Source organism: Trichechus manatus, unplaced genomic scaffold (assembly GCF_000243295.1).
Source record: "Trichechus manatus latirostris isolate Lorelei unplaced genomic scaffold, TriManLat1.0 scaffold00010, whole genome shotgun sequence".
In the NCBI taxonomy this organism is placed as follows: domain Eukaryota; kingdom Metazoa; phylum Chordata; class Mammalia; order Sirenia; family Trichechidae; genus Trichechus; species Trichechus manatus.
In genome coordinates this window covers 28,363,932-28,379,522 of record NW_004443946.1, presented here as the reverse complement: position 1 = coordinate 28,379,522, position 15,591 = coordinate 28,363,932, and the positions used below count along the sequence as shown (strand labels likewise).

At 46.2% G+C, this 15,591-nt stretch overlaps 1 protein-coding gene across 1 annotated transcript in view; it reads right to left on the bottom strand.

Moving 5' to 3' along the window:
• The window catches only part of FLVCR2 (FLVCR choline and putative heme transporter 2), a 64,349-nt gene extending 49,515 nt beyond the window's left edge, over positions 1 to 14,834 (bottom strand). Inside the window, exon 1 of the mRNA XM_023726397.1 lies at positions 14,373 to 14,834. Within this exon, the coding sequence (XP_023582165.1) occupies positions 14,373 to 14,756 (384 nt within the window). The 5' untranslated portion in view covers positions 14,757 to 14,834. The remainder of the gene's footprint in view (positions 1 to 14,372) is intronic.
• Positions 14,835 to 15,591: the final 757 nt, after the last annotated feature.

The following is a 15,591-nucleotide window of genomic DNA, read 5'->3' as shown; positions in this document are numbered from 1 at the left end:
CAGCTGTCCCCAGGGGGGACGGGGGAAGAGAGACGCTGTTCCAGTGTGCAGCTCCTTGGTAGGGAAGGAATTGTCTCCTGGGTGAGCTCACATGGATGATGCATAAACATGTCCAGCACCAGACAGAAAGCCTAGGACAAAGGTCTGAGGGGGTGTTCTCTCTAAGGGCAGTTACCACCCCAAACAAACAGCCCACGGGAATAGCTCTCCATGGTTGTCACATTTTTCAGAGTAGATGTCAACAGCAAATAGCCTTGTGCACAGAGAGCTGCCTCTAGCACCAAAGGGGACCCAGACATACCAACCTGGTCACTACGGGCAGAAACCAGGAATTTCCAGGAGAAATGAGAAGGTAAAAGAGAAAAACAACCCCCAACCTTGTTACATCTTCTCCCCGCACCCCTCCCTTCTGGAGGTGGCAGGGCTGTCCAACCAAAACCAGCCTCCTGGAACTGAAAGGGGCTTGTGTTCACCTCCTCTCTGGAGAAGGAATCGAGATGGGAGCCAAAGCAAACATTGCTCCATCAGGAGGTTCCATGACACCGTGTCCCCAAGTCTAATCCCAAGACTTTGGTAAGCAAACAAAATCCACCTCCTCCTCTCATCTTCTACTTCTCCTGCAAACTCAGATGCCACTGCTGCTGCTACCTGTCCTCATGCTGGGGCAGGGCCACATGCTATGCAGGGGTGAGAGGCCGACTTAAATTTTTGCACAACATAAACAAGGAAAGATGCCTGCAACTAGGCCAGAAAGCAGAAGAATCTGGGTACGTCACCAGAACCTGCAGGGTGACTTCCCATCCCTGAATGCCTCACCAAAGACAAAGACCTTCCATCCTGCAGCATCATGGGAAGGAAGAAACTGCCCTATGGGGTTAAGTTTAGGAATGGTGCTATGTACAAGTCAGGAGACAGACAATAAAGAAGGAAACACTAGCTTTCACCTTAACCCTATGGTTAAGCCCTGGTGGCGCAGTAGTTAGGAGCTCAGGCTGCCAACCAAAAATTTGGCAGTTCAAATCCACCAGCCGCTCCTTGGAAACCCTATGGGGCAGTTCTACTCTGCCCTATAAGGTTGCTATGAGTTGGACTCGACTCAACAGCAACAGGTTTGATTTTTTGGCTTGGTTAGTGGGGATCCAATACTAATCCTGCAATACGCTCCGGGCTGTTTGATGTTGGGGTGGTTGGGCTGCTATCAAGGGAAGGACATCCTGTTAACAGCATTCCTGGAAAAAGATCAAAAGCCAGGCAACAGAAAACAGCTGTGTCCACCTGATAAGCCCGGGCGCCCCTCTTCCTTCAGAAGAGTCTTAGGTTTGTGAGACACGTGTGACATGCAGGGTGTCGGCCCAGTATCTGTGTCATCCCAGAGACACCAAGGTCTTCACAGACCACAGCTCTTATCATCACACTGGGAAAATAACACTGTCTCTCCAGCACCAGCACTGATTTTAGTTTGAGTAGCTCTCAAGAGGGACAAGCACCTATCAGGGCACTGCAGGAAACTTCCTGGAAGGGCCTATCCCCTCCTCTTCACCCAACTCCTGGTCACTTCACTCACTTAGAATCAGCTCAACCATCACCTTCTAATAGAAGCTGTCCTGCTTGCTCCCACTGCACTCACCCTGGGGTAGTGTTCATTTAGCACTTCTTATCTGACAGACCTGGGAGCTAAGAGTCTTCCAGGTATTGGTTCATTTAATCTTCTCACCATCTTTAGAAAGAGACAATATGGGTAGTCTCTGGTTTAACACTGCGTTCCCTTTGGACGACTGTCATAAATTGGTTCTGATGTAAGTCGAATACCTCTTTTTTTTTTAGTTTTCATTATTATTGCCTTTTATTATAAGTATCTTTATAAATCTGATCTTTGAACATCTTTGAGTGAACATCTAAGAATGATAACAAATTACGTGTTGTAACTCTGTATATAATCCATATTACTAACAATCACATGTACGAAAACAAAAACAGATGGCCATGAGTGTGGTTCCTCACAACTCAAACACATTGTTAGCGGGGGCTCCCGTATTATCTTCATGTTACAAAAGAATAAGACAAAGGTTATGGGATTTGTCAAAAGTCCCTTGTCAAAAGTCACACAGCAGTATGAAAGACTTACGTTCTCAACACCCGCCTCCCCCGAGGTCTGAGCCAGTTGACAGCACACAGTAAAAGCTCAATAGCTCTTTATTGACTGAGGAATAAGAAATGAGCTATGCCATGGAAGACAACCTGAGCATGGCAATCCCTTCCTCCAACCAACCGAACTCCCCGTTAACTGACTGGCTACCTTAATTCCTTTCAGGAAATGAAAATTATTTATCATTTCATTCATTTATTTGTAAGCACCTGTCAGGCTCACAGCCCTCCTATAAGATATGTTGCTGTTAGTTGCCATTGAGTCAATTGCAACTCATGGCGACCCCATGTGTGCAGAGTAGAACTGCTCCATAGGATTTTCAAGGCTATGACCTTTTGGAAGCAGATTGCCAAACCTGTCTTCCAAGGTAACTCTGGGTGAGTTTGAACTACCAACCTTTTGGCTAACAGTCGAGTGCTTAACCATTTGTGCCACCCAGGGACTTTTAGGAGAGATGTATGAATCAAGGAAACCTTTGAGAGGCTTCCCATTTAGTTTGAGAAGGGGGAGGGAAAAGAGGAGAGGAGGGGAAGAAAGTGGAAAGGAGGGGTAAGCACACAAACCACCAGAAAGCAAAGGCCAGTTTCTGAGTAAACACAAGGTGAGCACAGAGGGCCAGGGAATGCATTCCTCAGAGCAGAGAGGCTGATGAAGACTGAAGGGAGGAGGTGAGTGGGTTTCCCAGCCAGTAGGGAACACCTCACACATTCAAGGAGACAATAATGGTTGTCATGGACTGAATTGTGTCCCTCAAAAATATCTGTCAACTTGGCTAGGTCGTGATTCCCAGTATTGAATGATTGTGTAATTTAATGTGATTTCCTTATGTGTTGTAAACTCTATCACTATGATGAGGTTACACTGATGAGGTATACAAAATTAGACAGTATCTTAATCCAATCTCTTTTGAGATATAAAAGAGAGAAGCAGGAAGACACACATGAGAACCTCATACCACCAAGAAAGCAGCGCCAGGAGCAGAGCGCGTCCTTTGGACCTCAGGTTCCTGTGCAGAGAAGCTCCCAGACCAAGGGAGGATTAATGACATGGACCTTCCTCCAGAGCCAATGGAGATAGTGTTCCCCTGGACTGAATTTGGACTTGTAGCCTACTGGACTGTGAGAGAATAAACTTCTCTTTGTTAAATCCATCCACTCGTGGTATTTCTGTTAGAGCAGCACTAGATGACTACGACAATGATGCCAGACTGGTCTGAGCACAAAGACAAGGCTGGGAGGTAACAAGAGTCAGGTTGGATAGAAATGGCAGGGCGTGGGGTTCTACAGTTTTAAACAGAGGACTTTGAAGTGATTCCATGGACTTAGTAGGCACCTGCAACAATGCCTGGCCAAGGTAACAAGGTCAAGGTAGAAGCCAGGCCAGGCCAACCTCAGCCTCCTCCCAGTGCACTGGGATTAGGAGCATCTGCAGTGATTCCATCTCACATTCCTTCAGGGCCTTTCTTTCCCAGAAGACTTTGAGCCTATTTTCAGCACCTTCAGGGAATCAGAATTACAAGCCTCCCACCCAGCCTCTCCCAATAATATGAAAGGTGAGAGGCTGAGGTCCCAACTGCTTCCACCTGAACACAGGACCCAGCACACTCCAAACCCATTGCCAGTGAGTGAGTCGATTCAACTCATAGTGACCCTATAGGACAGAGTAGAACTGCCCCATGGAGTTTCCAAGGCTGTAATCTTTACAGAAGCAGACTGCCACATCTTTCTCCCACGGAGTGGCTGGTGGTTTCAAACTGCCTACCTTTCAGTTAGCAGCTGAGTGCTTTAAACACTGTGCCACCAGGGCTCCTTGCACACTCCAAACACATACTAAGTTAGCTCTGGCAAGAACTAGGCTTCAAGCAGAACAACATCTTCCGGCTGCATGCTGGCCTTCTGTCCTGGTGGTTTCAAAAATCGCCTGATCACCAGCCTCACCCCAAGGCCAGGTGAAACTACAGGAGCCTGGGCCCCTGCCCTGAGTCTGCTTAAGGAAGTCCAGGTGGGGCCCAGGTATCTCTATTTTTCCCTAGCCCCATAGAAGAGGTGGGTGAACGACCACTGCTATGGATTGAATTGTGTCCCCAAAAAATATGTGTTGTAAAGGCAAACCCCTATACCTGTGGATGTAATCCCATTTGGGAATACGGTTTTCTTTGTTATGTTGATGAGGCCTTATCAGTGTAGGGCGAGCCTTAAATCTAATCCCTTTTGAGATATAAAAAGAGCAGATTAGGCACAGAGACAAAAAAGCGAAAAAACCAAACCGACGGCCAACAAGTGGATTGTGACTCATAGCAACCCCCTACAGTTTCCAAGGCTGTAAATCTCTATGAGAGCAGACTGCCACATATTTCTCCTGTGGAGCCACTGGTGGTTTTAAACCGCCAACCTTCTGGTTAGGAGTCAATCATTTTAACCACTGCACCACCAGGGCTCCTTAGGCAGAGACAAGCAAGCACACAAGAAGGAAAGACAGATGCCACGTGGCGATCTCCAAGGAACGCTGAGAAGCTGAGACAAGGATTCTCTCTCAGAGCAGATAGAGAGAGCCTTTCCCTAAAGTAGGTGCCCTGAATTCAGACTTACAGCCTCCTAAACCGTAAGAAAATAAATTTCTGTTTGTTAAAGCCACCCACTTGTGGTATTCCTTTTACGGCAGCACTAGGAAACTGAGACAACCACATTAGGGGCACAGAGGCCTGCTTTCCTCCCCAGCGCTGCTAGCCTCTAAGCCCACATCTTTGAGAAAGAAGAAAGCAGAACTGGAATTCAGTTCCACGCTACACTCCCAGAAGTCTCAAACTCGCAATTTTTTCTGACCCATAATTTTAAAACATAGAATGTAATTTAAAAAAAAAAATTTTTTTTTAATTAGTTACCAGCATTTAAAAAACAGATTTCACATAAAAATCTGGATTTCTAGTTTCTCTTTAAAGAAAACAGTGAGAAGATCAGGCAATTCTGGGTCATACTTCCTATGTCAACAACTGGCTGGAGCAGAAGCAGCTGTTCCCTTTAGAAGGGACATGTGCTCTCACATTGTTCTCATGCCACTTATACTAGGCCCGCCTCACTCATTTATATGACTGGGCTAGCCCCCAGGAGCATTTGTGGGAGTGGTCCCGGAGCTACCTCACCTCACTTCGGGCACCACTAGGCTTGTTCTACACTCCCAGCCCCTGCCTATTCTACTCCTCTTCTTTCTAACGCATAATGGGAGGCCAGAGAGTGGCCACTCATGTGGGCAAGCACTCTGTGTGTCTTAATAATAACAAACAATGGACAAGAAGAAAAGCGTTTGCCTTCACCTCCCTGAACTTCACTCAGACCTTGACAAGCCTCTGACATTAGAAGAGCCGAATGACCCGCCTGACTTTAGCACACCCACGTGGCCATGATCTTGGAATGAGTATCAGCTGACCACCCACCTTATGAATCTGACTCCCAAGTCAACCTCAGGAGCTCTCTTCACGTTCACTCGCTGGGTGATGCCATATGATCAGACCATCCAGCAAACACAATCTCCTCAGCTGGAGTCAACTTCCTAGAGCCCTAGATAACTTCCTTTATCCACCAGAATCTGATTTCCACTGCTGAAATCGCATCATTGTTATAGACCTGCAATGTCCAGCCTAGCTATTGAACACCACCCATTGCTTTCTGGGAAACATGGCTAGCCCAAATTGAGATGTGCTATAAGTGTAAAAGAGTCCCTGGGTGGTGCAAATGGATAAGCACAGGGCTACTAACCAAAAGATTGGAGGTTCAAATGCACCCAGAGGTGCCTCAGAAGAAAGGCCTGGCAATCCGTTTCCAAAAGGTCACAATCTTAAAAACCTAACGGAGTGCAGTTCTACTCTGCATACATGAGGTCACCATGAGTCGGAATCGATTGACAGCAACTAACAACGTAAGTATAAAACACACACCGGTTTCCAAAGGCTTAGTATGAAAAACAGAATGTAAAACAGCTGATTAACAATTTTATTATATTGTTAACACGTACTTCGCCAAAGAAGGTATTCAGGCAGCTAACAGACACATGAAGAAATGCTCACAATCATTAGCCATTAGAGAAATGCAGATCGAAACGACAATGAGATATCATCTCACCCCAACAAGGCTAGCATTAATCCAAAAAATAACAAATGCTGGAGAGGTTGTAGAGAGACTGGAACACTTATACACTGTTGGTGGGAATATAAAAATGGTACAACCACTTTGGAAATTGATTTGGCGCTTCCTTAAAAAGCTAGAAATAGAAGTACCATATGATCCAGCAATCCCACTCCTTGGATATATCTTAGAGAAATAAGAGCTGTCACACAAATAGATATATGCACACCCATGTTCACTGCAGCACTGTTCACAACAGCAAAAAGATGGAAGCAACCTAGGTGCCCATCAACGGACGAATGGATAAACAAATTATGGTGTATCCACACAATGGAATACTACGCAATGATAAAGAACAACGATGAAGCTGTGAAACATAACATGGAGGAATCTGGAGGGCATTATGCTGAATGAATTTAGTCAGTCACAGAAGGACAAATATTGTATAAGACCACTATTATAAGAACTCAAGAAAAGGTTTAAACACAGAAGAAATCATTCTTTGATGGTTACAAGGGTGGAGAGGGAGGACGAGGGTTATTCACTAACTAGATAGTAGACAAGAATTAGGTGAAGGGAAGAACAGCACACACTACAGGGGAAGTCAGCACAACTGGACTAAACCAAAGCTAAGACGTTTCCTGAATACAATCAAACACGTTGAGGGACAGAGCAGCAGGGGTAGGGGTCTGGGGACCATGGTTTCAGGGGACATCTAGGTCAATTGGCATAACAAAGTTTATTAAGAAAATGTTCTGCATCTTACTTTGGTGAGTGGCATCTGGGGTCATAAAAGCTTGTAAGCAGCCATCTAAGATGCATCAATTGGTCCCAACCACCCAGAGTAAGGGAGCATGAAGAACACCAAAGACACAAGGAAAGTATTAGCCCAAGAGACAGAAAGGGCCACATAAACCAGAGACTTCATCAGCCTGAGACCGGAAGAACTAGATGGTGCCCGGCTACCACCAATGACCGCCCTGACAGGGAACACAACAGAGAGTCCTGGATGGAGCAGGAGAAAGGTGGGGTGCAGAACTCAAATTCCAGTAAAAAGACCAGACTTAATGGTCTGACTGAGACTGGAGGAATCCCGGAAAGCATGGCCCCTGGATTCTCTATCAGCCCACAACTAAAACAATTTCCAAGGCCAACTCTTCAGACAAAGATTGAACTGGACTGTGGGACAAAAAATGATACTTGTGAAGAGTGTGATTCTTAGCTCAGGTAGCTACATGAGATTAAATGGGCAGCCCCTGTCTGGAGGTGAGATGAGAAGGCAGAGAGGGTTAGGAGCCGGTTGAATGGACATGGGAAATCAGGGGTGGAAAGGAGGAGTGTGCTGTCACAGTACAGGGAGAGCAATTAGGGTCACATAACAATGTACGTATAAATTTTTGTATAAGAGACTAATTTGAAACATAAACTTTCACTTAAACCAAAACAATAAACCAAAAAATTTTTTATTATGTTGACTACACATTAAAATATTTGGAATATACTGGATTAAATAAAATATATTACTAAAACTAATATCATCTGTTTTCTTTTTTTAACCTTTTTTAATGTGGCTACTAGAAAATTTAGATTAACGTGTGATCTGTATTTGACGCTTGCATTATATTTCTATTAGATGGAGCTATTCTAGACAGCTAGGGTGGCTTCTACGCCACTGCTTCTGTAAAGTTACTGCATTTCTTTACCTCTAAAAGCAAATGGATTCTCTCCTACTCTATTTCTGGATTGCACTAAGCCCCCTTCCCCTCTGTGATGCAGGTCCCTCATCTGGGCTGGAGCTCACCTTGAAGATCCTTTCCAGCTCCTACATCTATCGTGTCCTGTGCCACTAAGTTATCACAGACTCTGGAACACAAGGTTTTCTTCCAACCCTTGCACATTAACAATGTGTGCACATCATTCAAAACCCCACACAGATCCTTCTTCCTTTGAAACAATGGGACAAGTGTTGCTAAAATATGCCAGGCTGTTACCACCTGGGAGCAACTGATGAGAGCATGCCAAAGAAAGGGAAGAGCCTCAGCTGCACCGAGGAGGGAGGCTCGGCTTCCCTTTCTCACCCTAGCTCAGGATTCCTGCTTTCTTCTTCCCACAGCTCCCAGCTCCACCTGCTTGACTATGGGGACAGCAATGTGCTAGGCTGAAGGAGGCAGGATCAGTCCTCTAGCAACTTACAGCACAGCGAGTGGGGCTGTTGTTGTTAGCTGCTGTCGAGTTGGCCAGACTCAGAACAACCCCACACACGGAATGAAATGCTGCCCAGTCCTGTGCCATCCCCGTGGATCAGCTGCAAACTGTTGGGATTCACAGCATTTCATCGGCTGGCTTTCAGAAGTAGATCACCAGGCCTTTCTTCCTAGTCCATCTCAGTCTGGAAGCTCTGCTGAAACCTTTTGGCATCAAGCCTCCACTGACAGATAGGTGGTGGCTGTGCATGAGGTGCATTAGCCGGGGATCGAACCCGGGCCTCCTACCTGGAAGACGAGACTTCTACCCCTACCCCGGGAGGTGGGGAGGCAATGCTAATACCGACTATCTCAAAACAGAAGACAAGTGCTGAGACCTCAAGCTCTTGTGAAAACTGCAGGAAACGTTATTACCACCAATAACCCTCAAGAAAAGAGGGGCGAGTGGCATCTGGGGTCTTAAAAGCTTGCAAGTGGCCATCTAAGATACATCAATTTGTCCCATCCCACTTGGAGCGAAAGAGAATGAAGACTACCAAGACACAGGGAAAATATTAGCCCAGAGGACTAAAGGACCACATGAACCAGAGACTCTACCAGCCTGAAACCGGAAGAACTAGATGGTACCCGGCTACCACCAATGACCGCCCTGACAGGGAACACAACAGAGTATCCCGGACAGAGCAGGAGAAAAATGTACAACAGAACTCAAATCCACATAAAAAGACCAGACTTAACGGTCTGACAGAGACTAGGGGAAGCCCCAAAATTACGGCCCTCCGGACATACTATTAACCTAAAACTGAAATCATTCCCGAAGCCCACTCTTCAGACAAAGATTAGGCAGGACTATACAACAAAAAATAATATACGTGAGGAATGTGCTTCTTAGTTCAATCAGATATATGAGACCATATGGGCAACTCCTGTCCAGAGGCAGGATGAAAAGGCAGGAAGGGACAGGAAATGGTCGAATGGACACAGGGAACCCAGGGTGGAAAGGGGGATTGTGCTGTCACATTGTGGGGATTGCAACTAATGTCACAAAACAATATGTGTATCAATTTTTGTATGAGAAATTAACTTGAGCTGTAAACTTACACCTAAAGCACAATTTAAAAAAAAAAAAAGGAGCAAAATTAGAACCTCAGAATTCCCCTTTTAAAAATACATATACTCTTTATCAAATATGAAGCCCATCGATACGGGCTTTGGAGGCAGATCTGGGTTCAAATCTTTCTTCTCTAGCTGTAAGATCCTGGACAGTTGCTCAATTTATCTGTGCCTCAATTTCCTCACCTATAAGAATGAGGGTAATTTTGCCTACCTCAGAGTTATTGAAAGAATTAAATCAAATAATGGATGAAAAGCATCTTGTGCATAACCAAAACTCAAAACCGAACCCGTTGCCGTCGAGTCGATTCTGACTCATAGCAATCCTATAGGACAGAGTAGAACTACCCCCATAGGATTTCCAAGAAGTGGCTGGTGGATTTGAACTACTGACCTTTTTTTGTTAACAGCCAAGGTCTTAACCACTGGACCACCAGGGCTCCATCTTGCACATAGTAGGTACTTAATCGATATTAACTTGCTTCCCTTTCTTCACCCTCTCCCATAGCAATCAGGCAAAGTAGATACTAAAAACATCATGGAGAACTGAAAATAAATCCCATATACTCTGTTGTGCTTCATTTTTTATATGAATCTTGGTGCCTGGTATAATTTTTGGATCTAGTACAAATTTAAACATTTTTATACCAGGAACTCTGCAAGGGCAGGGCTTATCTGTGCAGCCCTAGCACAGCGTCTGGCAAAAGGTAGGTGCTAGGTAATGTTTGTTGATGAATGAATGTTGAATTTAAAGCAGGCAGGGGCTGGTGTATGTGTGGGGGCATTTAAGAAGCATTAGAAGAGAGAGGTCAGAATTACCAAGGCATGTAGGTTATGTTGATCAGCATGGTCAAGGTCAAAGTGAAATCTGTAGGACAGAATTGTTCTGCCAAATGACATTGGAAGTCTGTTTAGACAGCTTTTGGGGCTCTTTTCTAAGCAGTGATTTAGGAGACAATGTTGGAGCCATTATTCCCTGTCCTAAAATGTGACCTAGCTGGAGCTGGATTCACAAGGACTCATAAGGACACATCAACTGGGCCCTGAGGTATAAAGACAATAGCTAGGACAGACTTGGAAAATATCTTGTAGGGAACCCTTCACATAAACCAATCAAACAGAACACAAAAGACTTTCCACTTCTATCTTTTTCTACTAGCATTTAGTGAATAGTAAGATACGTTGGACCAATGAACATCCTCCTGACTGCAGTTACTGAAACCTGTACCAATGATTGTTAAGAAAGACAATTCAAAATGCAGGATCACAGTTTCTAGCCAATCTGTGAAAAGGTGAAGCTTTCAATGGTTTTGTCCATTTGTAATGTTAATAAATACTGATGACTCTGTAACTTGGACACAGGCAGACAGGGCTCTAGCAGCATGCTTGTCCATTTCCCGTTCTTGCTTATTCTGTAATACTCCCTTGGACTGGGGCAAACTTGGCTGTGGCAGCACGCTTGTTCGTTTTCCCACTTTTGTCTTTTGATTATATGCCAAATAAAACTTCCTTTTTGCTTTACTAAACTTTGTGATGTTCTTACCCTAGAACAGCAGCAAAGCTCAAGTTGCTCTGTTGATATTTCTCCTCCATTTAGCCAAGCTTTATTCAGGGGAAAAAAAAAAAAAAGGCTAAAACAGAGAGAAGCAACAGTTATCTCCACATGAGGAAGCATAAGCAACTCAATTTCTCATAATGTTTAGCTTGGCACAGAGGGTTAAGTTTAAAAATCACACCAAATAGATGGCTCCATGATGTAAATACACCCTGTCAGAGTGTTTTTAAATGTAAAATTCTTAGCACTTCCTGACCTTGGGGAGGGGAGGAGTGGGGAATGAGTAATTATTCCTATTAAATTTTAAAGATATATCTGGTGGTAAATCCTCTCACAGTTGTGTGAAGAGGGGTGTGGAAACTTATTAGTTGGGGCTTTATGGTCAACAAAAAAAGTGTTGGATTCTCCTATCACCCAAGGCTTCTCCCAGTTAGCTCTCCTTCCCTCCTCAAACAGTGGATTTGAGATTGCAATAACCTTCTCTGAATTCTGTTTGGCTGCTAATAGAGAAATTTAACTCTCTGGAAAGGAGCCCTGGGGGCACGGTGGTTAAGCACTCGGCTACTGTGAAGAGGACTTGAAGCATTTACTGATGAAGAGCAAATACTACAGCCTTCAGTATGGATTACACCTCAGCATAAAGAAAACAAAAATCCTCACAACTAGACCAATAAGCAACATCATGATAAATGGAGAAAAGATTGAAGTTGTCAAGGATTTCATTTTACTTGGATCCACAATCAACACCCATGGAAGCAGGAGTCAAGAAATCAAACGACGTATTGCACTGGGCAAATGTGCTGCAAAAGACCTCTTTCAAGTGTTAAAAAGCAAAGATGTCACCTTGAAGACTAAGGTGCACCTGACCCAAGTCATGGTGTTTTCAATCGCCTCATATGCATGAGAAAGCTGGAAGAAGAATAAGGGGAACCAAAGAAGAACTGACGCCTTTGAATTGTGGTATTGGCGAAGAATATTGCTTATACCGTGCCAAAAGAACGAACAAATCTGTCTTGGAAGAAGCACAACCAGAATGCTCCTTAGAAGCAAGGATGGTGAGCCTATGTCTCACATACTTTGGACATGTTATCAGGAGGGATCAGTCCCCGGAGAAAGACATCATGCTTGGTAAAGTAGAGAGTCAGCAAAAAAGAGAAAGACCCTCAGCAAGATGGACTGACACAGTGGCTGCAACAATGGGCTCAAGTATAACGACTGTGAGGATGGCGCAGGATCAGGCAGTGTTCTGTTGGAACCAACTCGACAGCACCTATCAACAACAACTAACTGAAAGCTCTGCAGTTCAAACCCATCAGCCGCTCCACTGGAGAAAAGACCTGGCAACCTGCTCCGGTAAAGATTCCAGCCTAGGAAATCCTATGGGGCAGTTCTACTCTGTCGTACAGGGTCCACGTATGTCGGAGTCAACTTGATGGCACACAACAGTAACCCTCTGGAAGGCTGAAATCTTCCCCCATCTCTCAAGCTTTGTTGTTGTTAGCTGCCATCGAGAGTTGGACCTCAACTCACGGCAACCCCATGCACAACAGAATGAACACTGCCAGGTCCCATGGCTGTGGATCAGACCCTCTTGATCCATAGGGTTTCACTGGCTCGTTTTCAGAAGTAGATCACCAGGCCTTTCTTCTCAGTCAGTTTTAGTCTGCAAGCTCTGCTGAAACCTGTTCAGCATCATAGCAACACTCAAGCCTCCACTGAGAGACGGGTGGTGGCTGCGCATGAGGGGGAATGTCTGGGAAGCGAACGCAGTCTGCGGCATGGAAGGTGAGAATTCTACCACTGAACCACCAACGCCCGCATCTCCCAGGTTTACCCTCCTTTAAAGGAAAAATCCAATACAGTAGTGCAAAACCCACCAGCAGGACTGCAATGAGGATGTTAAAATTCAGTCACATCACGTTGGAGGACTGGGGAGGAGGATGCTGATAAATGTCACCCTGAATACCTATTTTTTAATTGCCGTGAACAAAAGATCCATCTAGTTATTCATACCAAGGCCTCAAGTCAATTCAATCTTCCGTAACATTCAAATCAATAGGTGAAAACTGGGCAAGGGATTTCATGTTGCTTATTTGTGTGCTAAAGGTGGCCTGTTTGCTTTCATTGATTGCTTACTCTATTACCCAAGCGGTAGCACTCAAACTGGGAAGGGGAAAATTTAGCTCAAGTTACCTTCCTGGTAGGTAAAGATAAGCAGAATGGAAATCTGCCTTTAGAGAAGCTTTGGAAAGCTTTTGTCCCAAACAACAAATTTCTAAACGAAAAATTAAAATTGCTAAATAAAATTAACAAATAAGAGAAAATAAACCTATGAGAACTAAGAGTTACTGGTAATTTGTTAAACATGCAGCCTTGACTACATATACTTGGAAAGAAGTGAGACACGGAAGCAGTGGTCCAGATAAAGAAAAGACCCCATACGTTTTTGCTTCAAATATTTGGAAAGGGCAATCCAATTCATTTTCATTTGTCTAAGTAATATGCCTAACTTTCTGGGTCATAACCCTACTGAGATGCAAAGAACTTGGGATTCTCCTTCTAAAAGCAAGGGAATAGAAGGGATTAAGATATGAGCTACTTAAACCAGATGCTTTTCTAGGCCCTGGAAATTCAGATCGAGATTTCTGCTCCATCCTGCTGGACTTGGCTCTAAACCCCAGGGAAGGAGTCTAGCACCAAGCATTGTCCCCACTGTCCTGCCTTCATCTTTGTGTAAAAGAAGGTAATAACAGTGCCCAAACCATGACCACCTGGACACAGCTCTGCTTCACACAGCACTCTAGGAAAGCCAGCTGGGCTCAAAAGACCTGCCAAGTGCTGATAACACCAGAACAGTCTACCATGTCGGACGCCCAGGGGCTGCTGCCCAAGAATAGGTTTAGTAGAATCACAGGTCTAAGCTGGTGAACAGACACATGTTCAGGAATGAGACCATCAAAGCAGGGTATGTTCTACAAGCCCACTTTCAGCTGAGGGAAGAGAAAAGTGGGGAAAGTTCCCCTCCTTTTGTTTCCCCACACTTATCTTACCCAAATACCCAGTCACAATCACCCACTCACACTGTAACCCCAGTCACAAAGCCAACTAGAGTCACAGACTCCGCTGAAGTCAGAAAATTCATCTCCCACACAGTTAAACAGGTAGGAAGAATCTAACGCAGTCATACAATGAAATGATGCCCACACCTCCGACCATTCACAAGCAACTTTACCCACCTGATTGCCAAAGACAGCCAGTGAGCATGCTGTTGAAACTTCATTAGCCCCGAACCAGACAGAAGCGATACGGGAGGGCATGCCCAGGATGAAGACCTGGGCCACCGAGCAGATGACCTGGCCCAGCACGGTGACCGGGAAGAGATGCGGCTGCAGGCTGCCCAACTTCACCCAGGCGCCCAGGCAGTTGAGAGCGGAGCCGGTGAGGGCGATGGTGCGCAGGCCGAATTTCTCCAGCAGCCAGGCCACGGGCAGCAGCAGGGGGATGTAGGTCAGCATGTAACACATGGACAGCCAGTCGATGGCAAAGGCACTGACCCCGTAGAAGTTCATGAAGATGTTATTAATGGAGCCGTATTGGATCCACTGGAAGGCGTTGCACATGGAGTAGCAGCTGAACACCAGGACCACGGCCCAACGCCGCTTGCTTACCTTGATCACGCTGAAGTCTTCCGGGCCAGAGTCACTAGGTTGGGACAAGGCACTGGGGCGGGCCAAGGCACTGGGGTAGGCTGAGACGCTGGGGTGGATGGAGACGCTGGGGTGGATGGAGACGCTGGGGTGGATGGAGGCGCTGGGGTGGATGGAGGCGCTGGGATGGGCCGAGACGCTGTGGTGGGTTGAGACGCTGGGGTGGGCCGAGACGCTGAGATGGACAGACGCACTGGGATCGGCCGACATGCTGGGGTGGGCCGAGTCAATGGGGTCTGCATGGAGTGTAGGCTCTTGAGCACGGGCGCCATCTCCCTCCTCCTGCTTGAAATCTTCATTCACCATGACCGCAGCCTTCCCTGGAACCCTCGGCCCAGGAGCCCTCGACAGGTGCTTGAGGGCTCCGGCAGTCTTAGGGGACAGTGGGCTCGCCTGGTCCCTTAGAGTTGACGGGGCACTTGCTCCCGCCTGCCCCAGAAGAAACGGAGACGCGGAGCTGCGTAAAGCCGCGGGTGGGGCTCCCTGCGTTCTCCCCCAAGCTCCTGCTCCCACCTTTCCTTGGGGTTTCCTCCCCCGACCCGCGGCAGCCGCTGTCTGTCCCCCAGGCTGGCTGTAGACGCCTCGGCCTGGCCGTCGCTGCCCCTGCCTTGGGTCCCTCCAAGGCGTTCTACCTACGTTCAGTCCCTCTCGTCCTAGAACAAGTTGGCTCCTAGCGCAGCCACTTCGCCGGCTCCCTTCGCTCCCCGGCAGGCTGGGGCCTCGCCCCCTCAGGCGCACGTGACCGCCC